This window comes from Tamandua tetradactyla, chromosome 8, assembly GCF_023851605.1.
Source record: "Tamandua tetradactyla isolate mTamTet1 chromosome 8, mTamTet1.pri, whole genome shotgun sequence".
Classification (NCBI taxonomy): Eukaryota; Metazoa; Chordata; class Mammalia; order Pilosa; family Myrmecophagidae; genus Tamandua; species Tamandua tetradactyla.
This window is the reverse complement of record NC_135334.1, coordinates 10,486,892-10,505,839: the sequence shown is the minus strand read 5'-3', so window position 1 is coordinate 10,505,839 and position 18,948 is coordinate 10,486,892. Positions and strand designations below refer to the sequence as shown.

General features: G+C 47.9%; 3 protein-coding genes across 11 annotated transcripts in view; 2 read left to right on the top strand and 1 right to left on the bottom strand.

Annotated features, from left to right (window-relative positions):
- Positions 1-3,118, top strand: part of FAM118B (family with sequence similarity 118 member B) — a 120,629-nt gene extending 117,511 nt beyond the window's left edge. The window contains exons 7-8 of one of the 3 annotated variants that reach the window (XM_077112499.1): positions 1,757-1,816; positions 2,005-3,118. In XM_077112499.1, the coding sequence (XP_076968614.1) occupies positions 1,757-1,816; positions 2,005-2,018 (74 nt within the window). In that variant the 3' untranslated portion in view covers positions 2,019-3,118. The remainder of the gene's footprint in view (positions 1-1,756; positions 1,817-2,004) is intronic. The other 2 variants (XM_077112500.1, XM_077112498.1) reach the window with 2 other exon arrangements.
- A 28-nt stretch (positions 3,119-3,146) lies between these two features.
- SRPRA (SRP receptor subunit alpha) lies at positions 3,147-8,966 on the bottom strand. 2 transcript variants are annotated; one of them, XM_077112489.1, is made up of 14 exons: positions 8,720-8,966; positions 8,032-8,115; positions 7,563-7,726; positions 7,185-7,348; positions 6,755-6,914; positions 6,486-6,639; positions 6,160-6,251; positions 5,933-6,054; positions 5,721-5,807; positions 5,241-5,413; positions 4,934-5,147; positions 4,281-4,444; positions 4,093-4,191; positions 3,147-3,925 (listed from the first exon to the last, which is right to left on the bottom strand). In XM_077112489.1, the coding sequence occupies exons 1-14, from the start codon at positions 8,834-8,836 to the stop codon at positions 3,797-3,799; spliced, it is 1,923 nt and encodes a 640-aa protein (XP_076968604.1). In that variant the 5' UTR covers positions 8,837-8,966; the 3' UTR covers positions 3,147-3,796. The 2 variants fall into 2 exon arrangements, with proteins under 2 accessions (XP_076968604.1, XP_076968605.1); XM_077112490.1 differs by having other exon boundaries at positions 5,933-6,051; positions 8,720-8,965.
- A 132-nt stretch (positions 8,967-9,098) lies between these two features.
- On the top strand, positions 9,099-17,110 carry FOXRED1 (FAD dependent oxidoreductase domain containing 1). Of its 6 annotated transcripts, none has more exons than XM_077112492.1 (11): positions 9,100-9,331; positions 11,344-11,564; positions 12,263-12,373; positions 12,631-12,749; positions 14,341-14,435; positions 14,730-14,831; positions 15,159-15,235; positions 15,408-15,568; positions 15,729-15,858; positions 16,091-16,195; positions 16,407-17,110. In XM_077112492.1, exons 1-11 carry the CDS (start codon positions 9,193-9,195, stop codon positions 16,659-16,661), a joined length of 1,515 nt encoding a protein of 504 aa, XP_076968607.1. In that variant the 5' UTR covers positions 9,100-9,192; the 3' UTR covers positions 16,662-17,110. The 6 variants fall into 6 exon arrangements, with proteins under 6 accessions (XP_076968609.1, XP_076968607.1, XP_076968608.1 ...); XM_077112493.1 differs by lacking the exon at positions 9,100-9,331 and adding an exon at positions 9,374-9,827; XM_077112494.1 differs by lacking the exon at positions 12,263-12,373 and having other exon boundaries at positions 9,099-9,331.
- The last annotated feature ends 1,838 nt before the right edge of the window (positions 17,111-18,948 follow it).

Sequence of the window (18,948 nt, the reverse complement as noted above, 5' to 3'; positions counted from 1 at the left end):
GTAACCACATCAGTTTGTAGGTTTGAGTGCTGTATCTTTTATTTATACTCTAATTGGCCACATTTCTGATTATTCTTTTCTTCCATGTGTTAATTTTTATACTTCCTCCCTGCACCATTATCTCCCTCACTGTTATGCAATAGAATTTTCTGTGATGATAGAAATATGCTATAGTCTTCACGGTCCAGTACCATAGCCACAAGCCACATGTGGTTAGTGAACATTTGAAACGTGGCTGGTGTGATTACGGAACAGGATTTTTTTTCAATCTTCTCAATTTAGTTTAACCTTTGTCCCCCCTATTTTTAATTTTTATCCATATTTTTTAATCTGGCCATACCCTAGATAAAGGGAGCAGCACATGGTTTTCATAATTACACATACTGTAAAAGCCCTATCATTATACAGTCATCTTCAAGAAACAAGGCTACCGGAACACAACTCTGTGCTTTCAGGTACTTCCCTCTAGCCACTCCAATATACCATAAACTAAATAGGGGATAACTATATAATGCGTAAGAATAACCTCCAGGATAACCTCTCAAATGTTTGAAATCTCTCAGCTACTGAAACTTTATTATTTCTCATTTCTCTCTTCCCCTTTTTGGTTGAGATTTCCTCAGTCCCTTGATGCCAGGTCCTGGCTCATTCAGGGATTTCTCTCCCACATTGCCAGGGAGATTTACACCCCTGGGAGTCATGTCCCATGTAGGTGGAGGGAGAGGGCAGTGAGTTCACTTGCTGTGTTGGCTTAGAGAGAGAGGCCACATCTGAGCAACAAGAGGTTCTCTGGGGGTGACTCTTAGGCCTAATTTGAAGCAGGCTTAGCCTTTCCTTTGCAGGGATGTTTCATAGGGACAAACCCCGAGATCAAGGGCTTGGCCTATTGACTTGATTGTCCCCACTGCTTGCGAGAATTTCAGAAATTCTCCAAATGGGGAAGTGGAATATTTACCCCTTTCTGCCCATTCCCTCAAGGGGACTTTGAAAATACTTTCACTATCCAAATCCCTCTGGGTTTTATCAGGGCATCACACTAACCTGGACAAACCAACAAAATCTTATGCCCTATTCAAGATTCCATGTACTTACGGTGTTCAATTAAACTGACCGTACAAGTAAAATTAGGAAATGCATCACCCAAAATATAAATTTTGCACCAAATAAACATCTCTCCCTTTAGTCTCACAGAAGTTGCAGTTTTAAAATATGGATGATATCAAACGAATAGAATTTTAAAGTTGTTAAATTTAAAACTAAATGGAGGGTGCACGGGTTCAGTGGTTAGAATGCCCGCCTTCTGTGTGGGAGAACCACGTTTGACTTCTGAACCATGTACCAAAAAAAAACCCTAAATGGACACACGTGACTAATGGTGATACCATATTGGGTAGTGTAGGTCTTAACAATGTGGGACATGCTTTTCACTCTTCTCCTTGGTTGAATGTGCCGACTTGAGAGTTGCTCCCTTGTCCCTAGTCAGACTGAACTTTTCACCTAAACTTGGCCCTCTAGGAACTCACAGATGCACTGTGCCTTGATAAAATGTTTTGTCTGCAGTCGTAATGTGCCCAGGAAACTTACTCCTTCCCCATTATGTAATGTAACTCTGCAGACAAATGTAGGGTTTCTCCCCACCCTCTCGTTTTCTCCCTTATAATGCCATCCTTTTCAGTTAGACCATATGCCTCTCCCTTTTTTTTTGCTCTTGTTTTAGCTTTTCAGTCTGTCTGATACTGATTTACACTCTCTTTAGCAGGAATGGTGAGAGAAGGTCAACTAAACGGCTCCTCCACAGCACACAGTGAAATAAGAGGTATACTATTTCCTTTCCTACTATTTATCAATTAGTAGAAAATGTTTTGATAGGACTTGGCTAAAACTATGGAGGATACTGAGTTTACCTTTCCTACATGTTAAGGACTATTTCCCTAGTATCTACAACTTTAGATACTTGTTTTTGTAAAACTTCATTTCATTCTCTACCTTTCTGTCTCCCCACAGGTTGTAGTACATGAAAGGGTGAGAGAAATCACCAACATTAGACCAAGCTGTTTGAGGCCAGGCCTGCCTTACCATGGACAGCGTTTAACAAACTTACAAGAACTCAACACAGCTTCTAGGAAGTACCAAAACCCAGAGGTTTAAAGTTGTGGGTAGAGTGGGGGAAAACGTTCCAACTTAATTGTTCATGTCAGCTGGTTCTTGATATTCTGCCGTCTGTTCCAGTTCAGGACCCCAGGCCCGAATGTAGGGCATCCAGGCCTCATACTTGTGTGAGCCCAGGTGAACGCTGCTGCTTGTGGCTGCAGCTGCATGAAGGACTTGGGGACCTGGAGGCCATGGCCCTTGTTACAGTTTTGTACTCTATACTTGGTTTTTCAATTAAGCTTAATGGCTTTTTAAAAATATGACTTGAAGCTCTAGTTTTCTAGATCTTTTACAGTGTACAGTATTTTATGTAACTGAGGTGTATTAAAAGCCTATTCATTTACTTCCCAGGGCCCTGGCTCTACTTTTAGAGTCACTTTAAGAAAATCCTAATCTGCATCAAGTTATTAGTAAGCCTAATTTTTGTACTTAAATGTAAATTTTAAAAGTTGTCTTTGGGTGGGCCAAGGTGGCTCAGCAGGCAAGAATGCTTGCCTGCCATGCCAGAGGACCCGGGTTCGTTTCCGGGTGCCTGCCCATGTAAAAAAAAAAAAAAAAAAAGTTGTCTTTGCACCTTGGTGTGGGATAGTCTCATTGTTGGGAAACTGTGTTCCTTGAGCATTATCATGATCAACTTCTGTTGTGTTTCCCTTCTTTTCATATAAGCCCAAGAACTATAGTTTGATGTGATATGGGATCTTAGTCTTGAATCCTACATAAAATAACACCAAGACCTAAAAGGCAATTTATTTATGAAATTTATTCTTATATAAATTATGTATTTCTCTGGGCAGACAGCCTTTACCTTATTGCACTAATAGCACATCTGTAATATCAAGCTACAGGGCAAATCTTAACAAGAGGTTTGCATTTGTCAACGTAGCACTTGTCTACCAGGCACTGTAGAGGGGGGAGGAATGAGAAGCAGCCAGGATCTGCTCAGAAGGTAAAGAATGGGTAGGGGGACAACATATACCCTTCTGACAGTTTCATATACCCTTCTGACAGTTTTCTCCTGGGAAGGGGAACATGCAAAGCTTACACCTGGATTCTAAGAGTAGGGAAGAGAAGCAGGGACCCATTGTTCACTGCTAACAAGTCACTCTGGCCTTGCTGATGCTTTGGGGGAACAGTTTGGGTGGGTCATCAGAATTAGCAGCATTTAAAATAGGCTGTACACTGCCAGTGAGGTGGGTGTTTTCCTGGCCCCCAAGGACCTGAAAGCTATGTATCTAGGGACAGGTGCCACTCGACCTGGAGCTTGCTCCCAGAGAATCTCTTAAGCTAATGGAGCTGGGACTTCAAGTTGCTAATGAGTCTCAGATGTCCCTAGGATCATAGCCATATAACACTGCAGAGCTCTGGGGTTGAGTCTGTAGGCAGGTGAAGGGAATGCCTGAGTAGGAGGGGGAGGACCCTGGAAGGGGGTCAGTGGGCAGTGACTGTAACATGATTAGGCCCTCCTTGTAGATGGAGGCTGGACAGGGAGTGGGGTCAGGAGGAGCTGCAAGCCCCCAGGGCTCCCCGCACTCTGCCTCTATAGTACACTGAAGACAAGTTGCTCACATACTCTAAAGCACATTCTTGATACAGGAATAAGGGTTTGTGGGGGGAAGCGGCAATTTGGTATTGGGTAAGAGCCACATTAGGCCTTCATGAGGGCAGCCACCACAGCCTTGGCGTTGAGACTGCGTAGATCACAGTAGGTCTGGCCAGTACCCACAAAAACAATGGGTTTGCTTGTGATGTATGTCATGGAAATAGCAGCTCCCACCTGAAGTGCAGAAAGGTGATCAATTCAAGCACACTTTCCCTTTCACCCACTTCCCCAGTGATAGGAAGCTCTGAAGCCAGTATCTTTACAGCCTGAGCTTCCTTGTGAAGGACGGGCATCCTCCCACCCCAGTCCCACTTTGACCTGTGTCCTTTATCAGTATTTACCTTGTCATCAATGGTATCAAATTTAGTAAGGACAATGCCATCAATGAGCCGAGGTGTTTGGGCCATAGAATGGTCAGCCAAGGCTCTGTTGAACTTGACCTGGAAAGGAAAAAGGCAGCATAAGCGTAAGCAGCACCTAATTGGCCAAAGCCAATTGAGTGGGAAGGGAACTAGACCCTAGCCCTCACCAGCTGATCCACGGCCTCGTTGCCTACTAAGGCCTCCCCCACAAACAGCACCAAATCAGGTGTATTGACAGTAATGAGTTTGGCCAAGGCAGTCATCAAGGGGGCATTGTCTTGCATGCGGCCAGCTGTGTCCACCAGCACCACATCAAAGCCTTGGTTACGTGCTAGAGAGAAAAAAAGTGGTCAACTCAAAACACGGGCACTCGTGCTCAGTTCTAGCTTCATCTCAAGAGGTCCTAAGGGGGCCTGGCTTTATTAAAAACCAATCTCTCTTACTTCTTGGAGGGTTCTGGGTTTGGTTACAAGCTAATGGTGAGAAAAAACACATTCTGCTCGGCCATCATCAAGTATATTTGGGGAAAGGATGACAGTAGGGTAAAGGACACCAAATTCAGGTTTCTTTGGTTGGAATATATTAACTTGGTGAGTTGTAAAGAGTTGGAGCTATGTTATATGCACAATGGGAGGGATGGTGAGGGAGCAGAGCCACCTAGAATTTCTCAGCTGTAAGATAAGTTTCATTCACTGCTGGTCATGACAAGTCACAAATCTTACTTTCTCTTGTTATTTAACAGTAAGTTTATAGTTGAGAACCCAAGGAGGAAAAGGGCCCAGGCAAACCCCCACGCCCTCTCACTCCCTGTGGACTGTACCAAAGGCAATAGCTTCCATGGCAATGCCGGCAGCATCCTTGCCATAGCCCTTTTCAAACAACTGCACCATGGTACGGCCACCATGATTCTCTGGGGGGTGCAGAGCACTCAGACGCCGGGTGTGAGTGCGCAGCTGTTCCACTGCCCCAGCACGGAATGTGTCGCAGGCAGCAATGAGGACACTGAAGCCATTCTCTAACAGCCAGAAGGAAATCTGTGCAGAAGAGATCAAGAAAACTGTCACCTAGAACCAGAGCTGCTAAAACATGGAGAGTGAAGAAATAATGCAGAGATGGGTCACATTGACCTTGGCGAGGTTAGTAGACTTCCCCACTCCATTCACACCACAGAAGGTAACTACGTAGGGGCGCTGGCGACGCTGGGCATCCATGATATCTCGGAGCATATCTACCCGACGCTGTGGCTGCAGAATCTGCACCAAGGACTCCTGTAGTGCTTGCTTCACTGTTGAAGTCACCGCTGGGGAGCAGGGGGGTAGAAGTCATGAAACCCAAAGCACGAACTCCAAGAAAGACCAATATGTTTATGAGCTAAAGGGACTAGAATTGGGATGATAAAGGATCTTGCCTCTGGAATCCTGGCCATGTCTGGTAACTATTCTAAGTACTACACAAGTCTAAGTTCCTTTAACCCTCCTGTTACATAACAGAAGTTGAAAAGTTTGCCTGAAGTAAGATAATTAGCAAAAATGGAGGCTGAGGCCTGTGCTTTCTACCTCCTGGTATTCACAATCCTCTAAGCACTTCTAGTTTAGGGAGATACTTACTGCTGAATGTCCCCATCACTTTCCCTTCCAACTTGTTGGCAACAGATTCACAGAGTTGGACTGCTATGTCTGCAGCCACATTCTTAGCTGAAGACAAAGAAGGGGATGGGTGTGGTATGAGTGCCGTGTCAGCAGTGAATGATCCTTATAGTGGCTCTGCTCCCTAACCATCTTCCCCACCGTGCACTTGGTGCAGTCTCCTTATAACTCACCAATAAGATGATCACGCATCTTGTCCAGCACAGACTCCATATCTTCACGACTCAGGCTCTTGGAGCCCACAAGGCCCTTCAGCATCCCAAACATGCCTCCCAGAGTACCCTTTGTAGCACTGCTGGCAAAGGAGATAAATACACCAAAAGTCAGTGGGCAGGAGGCAAATCATATCAGTTCTCGAGCCACACACACAAACCCCACACCCCACCTGAAATTCCCCTACCTAGGTTTGGTGGGGTTTTGAGCAGCCCCTTCATCCTCTGAGCTGCTGCAGTCCAGATCCTGAAGCTGCCCCCCAGGCCCAGTTCCTCGAATCTGGAGGGTATGGGGAAAGGAAGGAGAGGGGGTCAGGAAAAGTAAGGGCTCTAAGGAAAAAAAGCCCAGGGTTTACCCTGTCCACATTGTTCTGTCTCTTGATTTGGAGCAGCTGCAAACATAACTCAGTCTCTCACTTCAAGAAATCCAAGTGCCACTAGCCTCAACTTTCTCCCCAATTTTTTACTAATGGTAACCTTCACTTTGCCTCTCTCCTCTCCCCGAGCCTCTTACCAAATTGATGTCCTCAGGCAGGGTAACCTCAGGAGTTCCATTGGTGGTGGGAGTACTGTAATCCAAGACTTCCTTGTTAGCACAGCCACCAAGGGCCCACACGCGAGGCACTTTTTTGCCCTTCTCCTTTGGAGCATCTGACTTCAGGGATTTGCTGCAAAGGGTTTTTTGGAGAAGCAGGGAAGGAAACATCAACCCATGAGCTAAATAAGAACTCCCCTGTCCCCAAGAAGGCAGTATCTAAGAAGCACTGGAGAAAGAATGCTCACCTGGACTTGTCCACCCCCCTGCCATGCTTCTGTATAAACTCTTCTCGCTTCCTGCGGATCAGCTCCTCTTTGGAAAGTTCTACCCCATCCTCAGACCCCACTGGGAGACCTGACTTTTCTGCAGGGACTGCTTTGCTAGTAGCCAAAGGGCCATCAGAACCTGTTAGGAGGAACTTTATTGGAGAAAAAGGACCAAATCCCAACAAAACAGACAATGGGAAAAAGTTTCCCAAATCTATAAGAGAAAACATGGAACAGACACCTTGGGGTCACAAGAACTGGGGAAGGAAGGTAAGGCTGGTGGGCATCTGAGCTAGTGGGAGTGGGACGGGGGCAAGCAGTGATAAAGGGAAGGAGGAAACCACCTCAATCCTTAGCACCATATCAGCACCTCATCATGCCCTGATATATCCACGGAGCCCAAACTTACCTTCCTTCTTGGCCCCCTTGTTTTTTTTGCTGTTCTTTGCCTTCTCCTTAGGCTTTTCCCCCCGTGTCTCAATCATGGACCTTGCAGGTTTCTTGGCCTTTTCAGAATCTTCAAATTTCTTCATGGTAGTGGGAGCACGGATCTTACTGCTCTCTTCTGCTTCACTAAAGAGAAAAGAGAGTCATTGGTCCTTATACCCCATGCATGAGGAAAGATCCAAGTCCAGAGAAAGGACCCTCACAGCAAAAGGGTCAATGAGAACTGAGCAGCAAATGTAGGGCACAGTCTCTCTCAACCCATAACTTACTACCCTTGAAAACTGCCCTCCAGAGGAAGGGGAGTTATGGAAACTTATTTTGGAGAGGGGAAGCCTCTCACCGAAGAAGCCGCAAGAAGTCATTTTGGAAATCAAAGGTGCCATTCAATAGACTTAAAGCACTCTGTTGTTGGATCTCTGTGCGGTACTTGTCCCGAAATAGACGGTGAACGTCATCTATCAATTTGTCTACATACGTCAGCGTTAGGATCTTTTGAAAACCAACCTATGCAGGAGAAGAAATAGTCAATAGATCTGCTTGCTAGGCAACCCAGAAGGGAGAGAAGCCAACCCCACCCAGCCTCCAGAGACTGGCTCAGCCACCTGGCAGGTTCCCCTAAACTGAGGGGCAGCCAACCTCTCTGAGCTCAGGAGTGTCTCCCTCATTCTCCCCCATCCCCACACACCCACCATCCCAGTTTTCTCAGTTACTTCATCATATACCATTGCAGTTTATTCGAGTTCTTTTAACAGTCGGCTATGATGAGATGTAATCACTGCCCCTCCAAAATAAAAAATACCTCCGCTTACCACAAACACCAGCTCAAACTGGTTATCCAGTTTATACTTCAGTGTGAGTGCCTCATGGGTGAAGGAGTTGTTACCTCCCCGTTCCTGGAAAAAGAGTATGCCCTAGAGTTCAGTTTATCCCCAGAAATCCAGATCTGGGCCCCTCGAGGATTACCTTTGGGGAAAAAAGCAGACACTCTCCCCCAAAGTCAAACCTGTCCCCAAGACAAGGAGATGCTGGGGCACTTCTCTCTAGCATTCCACCAGGTAAAACAGGAGATACTAAGTTGGGGGAGGTGAGAGAGAAGGCAAGCCACGTGGGAGCCTGAGGGGAAGCGGTCCTCATATAAACAAATCCATTAGCAGCTGTTCACGATTTACAACTTTCAAAAGGCGTTTCCCCATCCATTATCTCACCCACCCTCTGAAACAAAACAGAAAACAAAGCTGCGGGGGGTGGGGAAGAGGGCGGTGAATGGAAGGGGTGGAAGAGTCGAGAGGGGACGGAATCCGACTGAAGACCCCAAACTGAGTGGAGGGGACAAGAGTACGTCCCGAACTTGAGGAAAGACGTAACGGGGACAAGAGAAAGTAGTCGAGTCACGGTGATGGGTGAGTGGCCAGTTTGAAGTGGGTGAGAGGAAAGGGATCAGTCGAGGCGGACTAAGGACAGGGGTCAGGGAGTGAGAAGATCCCGCGGGGGCGGTACCTGCAGCAGCACGGAACGAATCAACGCGTTAACGGGCCCGGTGCAGGAGTCGCTCACGCCCTGGAAGCACCAGAGCACCAGCCCACCCTTGGAGAAAATGGTGAAGAAGTCGAGCATGGCGGCAGCGGAGAAGAAGCTGGGGCCAGCGATGGTAACTCAGGCCGCAATCGCCGCCGCTTCCTGCTGCGCCAGGCGTAAGACACGTCACACCAGCAGCCCCGGAAACCGGCTCAGCCGCGCTTCCGCCCAGCGCCGCCGGGTTCCCTGCCCCTCTTCCCGGGTCGCGCAGGGCTGACGTCACCCAAGGCTCGCCAATGGCAGGTGGGGGCGGGGCCGAAGGGTCACCGGCAAACGGCAGACTGCGGTGTGGAGGGGCAGGGCCCAAAGAGGACTACAGGGGTGCGGGGTGGCTGCTGGCCAATGAGCGCTTTCGTCGGAACCGTGCGTGGCGCGGAGCAATGACGGCAGCGTAGATGCTAGTGGCCACGCAGGGGACAGTCCTCGGAGGGACTGTTCTCAGAGGTGCCATGCTACGGAGTCTGCTGCGACTCGCCGTGTGCCGGGGCCTGTTGGCCCGAGGGCTAGGCACACGCAGAGGAGGCTCTACCTGGGGTAAAGCTGAGGGCAGCAGATTCTGGGTATCGTGGTTCTGGGCACCCCAACCCCCCCGCTCTGTGGTCCTCAGGACCCGCGCCCCCGGCCCACGCTGGGAAAACATTGGTTCGCCTGTAGGAGGAGGCAACAACCTCACTGCCGGACTTCTAGGGCCTGGGTCGGGGTATGGGTCCTAACGCCGCCGTTCAGGAAGCCAGTCCCACGTCGTTCTGTCCCTCAGCTTACCGCCACAATCACAGGGAGCAAGGCTGATTTATTGGTTGCAGAGATGTGCATTAAGTTTTGCCCGCGTGCAGGGTACTGTGCTCAGTGCTGTGGCTGGAGGGAAGAAGAGGACAGGACTCACTTTGTATCCTAGAGATGTCTGGCGTCTAGTTGGCGACGTCTTTGGTTAATCGACCAGTTCAAGACTGCATGGAACCCAACTTCGACAACACGCTGCACTGCCAGGCCATCAAGCTAGTATACTTAATTATAGGAGTACCTGGGGCAGGTAGGAACTGAGAATGGCCTAAAGGATAATGCTTATAGGCTCAAAAAAGGTTAGTGTTGTAGGCTATGGAGAACTGAGCAAAGGTTTGGAAGAGGAAAGCATTGTCTTTGTGCAAGGAGCTAGCAAAAAAAAAAAAAAAAAATCTAGATAGCAGAGACTGGGTAGCAATATGAAACATAGTGTGGGCACTTTAGGTAAGGTCAGATCAAAGAAAGATTTAGATCTGCTGAGAAGGATTTGACCATTGTATTAGAAACAGTGAAGAGTCTTGGAGATTATCACAAAAGTAAACACAAAAGTATTCATTTATTCAAGACACTTCTTGAGCACTTAGTATGTGCCAAGTATTGTGCTAGGTAGGAAATTCAGTGGTGAATAAGGTAAACACAGACCCTGCTCTCATGAATTTTGCAGTATGAAGCAAAGTTCCAAATGTGTCTCTTGCTGCAAAAGAGAGGTTCACAGAGATAGAAGTCTGTGTGATAGGGAAATTTCCTGAAGAAGGGAAAACTGAGCTGAGATCTACTGGAAACAAGGATTTGACCAGGCAAACTGGGCACAGAGTTTCTGAGCAGAGAAAATACATATGCACATTCCCTATAGAAGGAGGAACCAGAAGATTGGAGAGTGGGGGAGTCTGGGGCAAGATGGACAGGAGCCAGTTTGTACAGTGCTTTTATAGGCCACGTTAAAAGACTGGACTTTATCCCTTAGCATATTCAAAAGCTTTTATAGGCCACGTTAAAAGACTGGACTTTATCCCTTAGCATATTCAAAAGCCACTGGAGGGTTGTAAGCAAGGGGATATGCAATTAAATTAGTGTTTTTCTAGATCATTCTAGCTATGGGGTCAGAAAAGAGGTTGGCAGCTGGGGTGGAGTGGGCAAGAAAGGAGTTAGTGGGAACAGTTAGGAGGCTTTTGTAGTAGTTGAGGTGAGAGATTATGGTGGCTTGGCCCAAGATGATGGTAGCAAAGATGGAAAGAAGGGAACAGATTGCAGAGATATCATGGAGGCAGAGTCATCAGGCCTTGATGATAGGACAAGAGCACATTTATTGGTGGGATGGGTACTGTGGGTAAGGTGCCACTCTCAGCTGCCATGCTTCAGGGGCGCTATAGCTCAGAATATGCCAGGACATCTTAGCCTGGGGGCCTGTGATATCCAGTTGGAGATGACCAGACAGTTGAATATATGAATCTGGGACCCAGGTGAGAGAGGGGTCTGCGCTAGAGATAAATATATGTGAGCCACCTATCCTGGAAAGAGAGTACAGAATATTAATTTTAGGAAGCTGAATCTTGCAGTGCTGGGCATGGTGCATGAAAAGGAAGAGAGACTGATGGCAGACAGACCAGACAACAAAGCTGTGGCAGTACTGCCAGGCATGAGTTGACCTTATGAGAAGGAAAAACAGTGGGACTACCAACTCAGTCTATTCTTGTACCCTTCCTCCAGCTTCCCCCTACAGGGAAAGGAAGTGTGTGGCCCTGTCTAACCATATTTATTTCCCACAGATTGGGATGCAGAGTTGTCCAACGTTAAGAAGAAGATCCAGTCAATCCTGCCTGGAGGGACCTGGGACCCACTGTATGACACCAGGCACTTGCCCCCTGAACGCTCAGACGTGGTGATTGTGGGAGGTGGGGTGCTTGGCCTGTCTGTGGCCTACTGGCTGAAGAGACTGGAGAAGCAACGAGGTGCCATTCGGGTGCTGGTGGTGGAACGGGACCATACGGTGAGGTCTGGGGTAGGGCAAAATCATAAGTGGGGCAAAGAAGGTGACTTGTGTTTTAAGGACTCCAGTGACAAGGGATGGGGAGGATTCAAAAGACCTCAATCTTTGGGGGCCTAAAAGGCAGGGACTGTGTTTTGGGCCTTGTTGAGTAATAGTCCCAGGTTTCTTCTTCCTCAACCTAAGAACCTTGGCAATAAATTGTGGTATCTTGCAAAATCAGTTTCACAGTGTTGGACCTTTTGGGATCTCACACGTCTGGCCAAGAGGGCTTGTATTTAAGCTAAAATACAAACAACTATCTCAGCTTCCTTCTTTTAGGCTTCTTTACTTTGGAGGTTTTTGCCCTTTAGTTCTTCCTGTCTGCCACTGCCAGCAAACTGCTAATCTTACTACTTTGATCATATCCCTCTGTTTTCTAATTAGAAAATCAGATGTTCCCTTCCTGCCTTTGTCCTTCCAGGCCATCACTATTTTGTACTGCTGTGCCTAGTCCTATTTAGATAGCTGACCCTCTCTGTTAATAAGGATTTTTATAAGCATTGTCCTCTTTAGGCTGCTGGTTTATCTATTTCAACTCTTCTGAGAATATAAACTTGAGTAGAATTCCCCTAAACTTAAGTTGTATAGCTTTAGTTTCCATTACAGTATCCTACACACGAGGGACAGGATCTCCCTTCACTTTTCTTGTCTCTCCACAGTATTCACAAGCCTCTACAGGGCTTTCTGTGGGTGGGATTCGTCAGCAGTTTTCATTGCCCGAGAACATCCAACTTTCCCTCTTTTCAGTCAACTTTCTACGGAACATCAATGTATGTGCAGTAAGATTTGGGGGGTTGGGGAGGTGACCCCTCTTTAGCCCAGAGAGAGGAGCATCCCACAGCTAGGGGATCCTGGGAGCAGGAGTGGTTCAGGCAACTAGGGATGGGTCCGTTAGCTTTTCTTCCCAGTGGTGGTGCTTAGAGGAGGGCTTATCTCTGGTCCCGGGGAGCCATGAATGAGGAAGCCAAGAAAGCCCTCCCTCCCTTCTTACGATCTGTGTCTTGTCGGGGCTTTTCTTTGCATACAGGAGTACCTGGCAGTAGTTGATGCTCCTCCCCTGGACCTCCAGTTCAACCCTTCAGGTTACCTGTTGCTGGCTTCTGAAGCGGGTGCCGCAGTCATGGAGAGCAATGTGAAAGTGCAGAGGTGCGTGCCCAGCCTCATGCATTCGGAGTGCCTGCACCAAGTCAGGCAGCTGGGAAAAAAGAGCTGATAGGACACATCCCTGTTCCCCAGGAGGTCAGTCCTTTAGAAAAGACACACACATACAGATACAGACAAAGCATTGCTGCAGTGGCTCCTAAATGTGCCAGATAGTGAAGAACTGCCTGAGGCACATCTGACTTAACACATCAGAATCTCTGGGGAGGCACCAAGGAGAATCTGGGCCTTTAACAAGGACCCTAAGTCAGAGGTCAGCAAACTTTTCCTGTAAAAGGCCAGAGAGTAAGTATTTTAGACTCTGTGGGCCATACGGTCTCTGTTGCAACCACTCAGCTCTGTTGTTTTAGAACAAAAGCACCTATAAGCACTAAAAAACAAAAATATAAATAAATGGGCACGACTTTATTGCAATAAAACTTTACAGAAGCATGCGGCAGGCCAGATTTGTCCATAATCTGCTAAGTCCTGCCCTAAGTGAGTCTTGTGATATGTCAAGGGTAAATATTTGTGTGATGTATTTTTTTTTATGTTTATTTAGCAAACACTTCTGTTAGTCTCCCTAATGACATCAGGTACTTCCTGAATGCTGTACAGATATTAACTCACTTAGTTATGAGAACATCCCTGTTCTACTTTGCTAGCTGCCAGAATGCAACACACCAGAGACGGATTGGCTTTTAATAAAAGGGGACTTATTTTGTTAGTTCTTCAGAGGAAAGGCAGCTAACTTTCATCTGAGGTTCTTTCTTACATGGGAAGGCTCAGGATAATCTCTGCTGGCCTTCTCTCCAGGCTTCTGGGTTCCAACAACCTTCCCTGGGGTGATTCCTTTCTGCATCTCCAAAGGCCTGAGCTGAGCTGCGAGTGCTGAGATGAGGTATGCCGAGCTGCTTGGGCTGTGCTACGTTGCGGCTCTCTCATTTAAGCACCAGCCAATTAAGTCAAACGTCATTCATTGCAGCAGGCACGCCTCCTAGCCGACTGCAGATGTAATCAGCAACAAATGTGGTTCTCATACCATTGGCTCATGTCCACAGCAACAAAACAAGGTGCCTTCACCTGGCCGAGTTGACAACTGAATCTAACTACCACAATCCTCGTTTTATATATGGAGAAATTGAGGCACAAGGACCTAGTAAATGGTGGTACTGGGTTTGAACCAGGCAGTCTTGCTTGAGAGTGTGTTATACATTATGTTGCCTTTGGGATTTAGCTTCACAGAGGTCGTATTTGTACTGACGAACAGGATTGTACCAGGGTGTAGACAGGAAAGCCATTCCAAGCAGGAATGGGTGGGTGGGGAAATCACCCAACATGTTGTGAGAGGATATGGGATGTTTAGGGGATGATGTGTGGCTAACAGGAGACCAGGATATAGGATCAGATGCTGAGAGCCCTAATAAGAGTGTTTGGCTTTAACCCATTCAGCAATGAGGAGAAAGGTGGGCATTTTAGGCAGAGAAGTACATGAATGAGCTGGAATCACCTGGTGGAGTTGGCGTCTGGATTTCTCCCCCTCTGCACACTCACCCTCTCTCACACACACACACACAGACCCACACATTTCTCTCAGGCAGGAAGGAGCCAATGTTTGTCTGATGTCTCCTGAGCAGCTTCGGAACAAGTTTCCCTGGATAAACACAGAGGGAGTGGCTTTGGCATCTTATGGTGAGGCTTGATTGGAGAAGGGACAGTTGTCCTAAAGGTCAGGGATTGAGGGGTGCCTCAGGTTGGCAGTCTCAGCAACCTACAACCCAGCTGGGAAAGGGACGTTCCCCACCTGGCCAGCAGGCCTCCCCTGGACCAGATGAGTGCTGTCCTTGCCCAGGATTTGACTCTGGATCCATTGGTCAGGATTATTTTCCCCAGTTGATGTGCCCTAAAGGAGATAAGGGACAAGAAATAGAATAGGAGCAGGGGGTCCTAATCCTGCCTCGTGAGTCCCTCTTTTCCTCATCACAGGGATGGAGGATGAAGGCTGGTTTGACCCCTGGTGTCTGCTCCAGGGCCTTCGGCAAAAGGTCCAGTCCATGGGAGTCCTCTTCTGTCAGGGAGAGGTGACACGTGAGTGTGAGGCCCCCTCACCCATGACCTGTTCCTTTTCCCAGCAGAGCACAGACCTAGACTGGGTCTTACTTCCTCATTCACAGCCTCAACCATGGTTGGTGGGGGGAAGGGGTTCTCCTTGAGGGGTGGACGTGGCCATCCTGACTCCAGCTCCTGAGGAGGCTTCTTTGAGACTTTGGGACCTGCTCCAGTTTCCATCTCTTCTGGCCTGAGAGGGCCACGTTCATCTCAGTTAACACCATCTCTGTTCAGGGTCTGTGGGAAAGCGCCCATCTTTCCTCTTTAAGGCCTCAGAGCTTATTTTTTATTTTCTCTTTCCTATAGGTTTCATCTCTTCATCTCTTCACATGGAGAACTCAAGTGGGGAAGTGGTGACATTGAAAAGAATTCATGAAGTCCATGTAAGTTCCTGGTCTGAGTGTCTTTCTTACCAGAGTTGGGGGGGGGGGGGGCAGTAAAGGTAATGACTGACCTTATTTTGATCTACACTTTCCCATATGTGTAAACTAAAGCTTAGGAAGAAACATAGCTCTCATGGTACCCAGGGTCTTGCCCCTCCCTCTGTGCCTGCAGGTAAAGATGGACAACAGCCTGGAGTACCAGCCTGTGGAGTGTGCCATCGTGATCAACACGGCAGGAGCCTGGTCGGGGCATGTTGCAGAGCTGGCTGGTATAGGGAAGGGGCCCCCTGGCACCCTCGCGGGCACCAAGCTACCTGTGGAGCCAAGGAAAAGGTGACTTCCCCTAGGGCAGCTGAGGAGGTTGGCAAGAGAAGGAAAGAAATGATATAAAAGTTAGTTATGTGTGTGAGTGCATGTGTGCATGTGCATGTGGGGGTGGACAGCTGCTGGCCATACTGTGCCCTTGGTTTCCCAGCCCCAATGGTTTTGGCAGGTACGTGTACGTATGGCACTGCCCCCAGGGACCAGGACTGGAGACGCCACTTGTTTTGGACACCAGCGGAGCCTATTTCCGCCGGGAAGGATTAGGCAACAACTACCTTGGAGGCCGCAGTCCCACTGAGGTAAGCTTTGTGGGGTGGGAGTGCTGGGAAGGAGACATGGACCATCAGTCATTAAAGAGTCAGGCTCCTCTGGAGGGCCCCAAGCTGTGGTGTTGATGCTGCAGTCCCTCCTGGGTGGAGTTGGAGCCTCACCCGACCCACGCAGGGGATTGATGAAAGGCACTTGTGAGGTCCGGGTCTGGCCTGTGTCCTAGGCAGTCCCATATCAGCCTTTCCCCACCTCTCACCCCAGGAGGAGGAACCAGACACAGGGAACCTGGAAGTGGACCACACTTTCTTCCAGGATAAGGTGTGGCCCCATTTGGCCCAGAGGATACCAGCTTTTGAGACTTTGAAGGTAATTAGTGACAGATGACACTGGAGAATCTGGTCCCCTTGGAAATTCTGTCCTCTGCCTACTCCCTCCACCTCCCCACTGCTGAGGAATCTGTGGTCCCCAACCCATGGGCCCTCAGTGGGTGTGGGAGGGCACCATCTGCTGGTCCTTAGCTGGGAGTGAGGTGGGCCCATCCACAGCCTTTTGCACCCAGCACTTCATGTACCTGCAGGTCCGGAGCGCCTGGGCTGGCTACTACGACTACAACACCTTCGACCAGAATGGAGTGGTGGGCCCCCACCCGCTGGTCGTCAACATGTACTTTGCCACAGGCTTCAGTGGGCACGGGCTCCAGCAGGCACCTGCCGTGGGGCGAGCTGTGGCTGAGATGGTGTTGGAGGGCTCCTTCCAGACCATCGACCTGAGCCCCTTCCTATTTAGTCGCTTTTACTTGGGTGAGAAAATCAAGGAGCACAATGTCATCTGAGCTGTCACCCTTGGCTCTGATTCCTCTTCCTGCTCAGTTCCTCACCTGCTCCATGCCGCGGTCTCTGTTCTCCCTCACGGTGGGTGAACAGGCCTGCCTAGCACCTCAGTCCCCTTCCCCAACTCCCTCTCCTCCGCCAGGCCATCTGCCCCATGTGACCAGGCAGGCAGGCTGTGGGCTCTGAAGTTTCTCCCCTGAAGCCCAAGCTGAGGGCGACTAATGGGGCAGGACTCTAGGGCTGACCTCTGGCCCAGGCTGTTGCCAAGGCCAACCTACTGGACAGACACCTCAGGGGTTGTGAGGATGGAGCCCAGGACCAGCCCCTCTGGTCCTCACTCAGCAGGATAGCCTCTGCCCTCTTGGCAGAGCCCAAGCAGCTGAATGTTCTAGGCCCAGATTTGACATGTCTGTTTATCCTTTTCATCAACCAATAAAGGTGATTAACTTTCCTTCTGGTCTTCCATCCCTTCCACTTCTCATCGCATGGCAGTTGCCCTTGAAGCATTCCACCAGCCTTTTTTTTTTTCTTTTTTAATTTTTATTGACAAAACAACGTACAAACACACACACTTTTAACATACAAAGATTCCATGTATGGTGTACAATCAATGGCTCACAAAATCATCACATAGTAGTATATTCACCACCATGATCAATTTTTAGAACATTTGCATCACTCCAGAAAAAGAAATAAATAAAGCTCACGCATACCATATCCCTTACCCCTCCCTCTCATTGACCACTAGTATTTCCATCTACTCAATAGATTTTAACCTTTGTTCCCCCTATTTTTTTCTATACCCCTTACCACTCCCTTTCATTGTTCGCTAGCATTTCAGTCTACTCAATTTATTTTAACATTTATTCCTCCATTATTTATTTATTTTTAATCCATATTTTTTACTCATCTATTAATATCGAAGATAAAAGGAGCATCAGACACAAGATTTTCACAATCACATAGTCACATTGCAAAAGCTGTATCACACAATCATCTTCAAGAAACATGGCTACTGGAACACAGGTCTACAGTTTCAGGCACTTCCCTCTAGCCTCTCTAATACAACTTAAACTAAAAAAGGGATATCTGTATAATGTGTAAGAATAGCCTCCAGGATAACCTCTTGACTCTGAATCTCTCAGTCATTGACACTTTATAAGAGGTTCTCTGGGGGTGACTCTTAGGCCTAGTTTCAAGTAGGCTTAGTCTATCCTTTGCAGGGATAAGTTTGATATGAACAAACCCCAAGATTGAGGGCTTGGTCTATTGCTTGCAAGAATATTAAGAGTTCTCCAAATGGGGAAGTTGAATTTTCCCCCTTTCCTACCATTGCCCCAAGGGGACTTTGCAAATACTTTTTTCACTGTTCAGATCATTCTGGACACACCTACAAAATCTCATGCCCTATTCAAGGTTCCATGTACTTATGTCCACCAGCCTTTCATACCAGAAATGGGGAAGCACAGCTGCTTCCTCTCAGGAACTTGCTTAGATCTGAGGTGTTAGGCAAGTTGTTTGCAAGTGAGGGCCTCTTTCCCACGTTTGGTTGTGGAGGGAAGGGATGTGTTCGCTTGTTGATTCAATCAACGTAATTCCACCCCTGCTCCTGACTGAGTCCAGAGCTAGATATTAGATATCCCAGCAGTGAAGCACAGTGTGCATCTTCAGCGCTTTCTCATCTAAGCCCTGCCCCCGTGGGATCTCCAACTCTAAGTGAAACCATTGCCCTACCCCCTATGTGGGTCATGACATCCAGGGCTGAAAGTCTCCCTGGCAGCATGGAAGATGACTCTCAGGGATGAGTCCGGCCCTGGTACCATGGGATCAACAATGCCATCTTGACCAAAAGGGGGAAAAGAAGTGTAACTAATACAGTATCAGTGGCTGAGAGAGTTCAAATAGAGTCAAGAGGCTACTCTGGAGGTTGCTCTTACGCAAGCTTCGGTTAGACCTTGCTAACTATCATAACTTGCCAACCCCCAACCAAAACCATTCCAGTCAATCCTAAAGAACACCTAGGGAAATATATAAGATTCTACATAGGTTTCATGCATTACAGTAACTTTCTAGAAACCTACAACCTCCAGATGTGTCCCTGGACCAGATAAATCCTAAAACCTAGAGGGCCCAGCCTTTCCAGAATATCAGCTAGTTTCATCTCCCTACCCCATATTATTGACAGCTCCTTCCAACATGAAAAAGTTAAAATGGCTATAACCCAAATACCCCTAAAAAGTGGGGTAGAAAGATCAAAGGTGATGGTGGAGTTATACAGAGAAGGTAGGG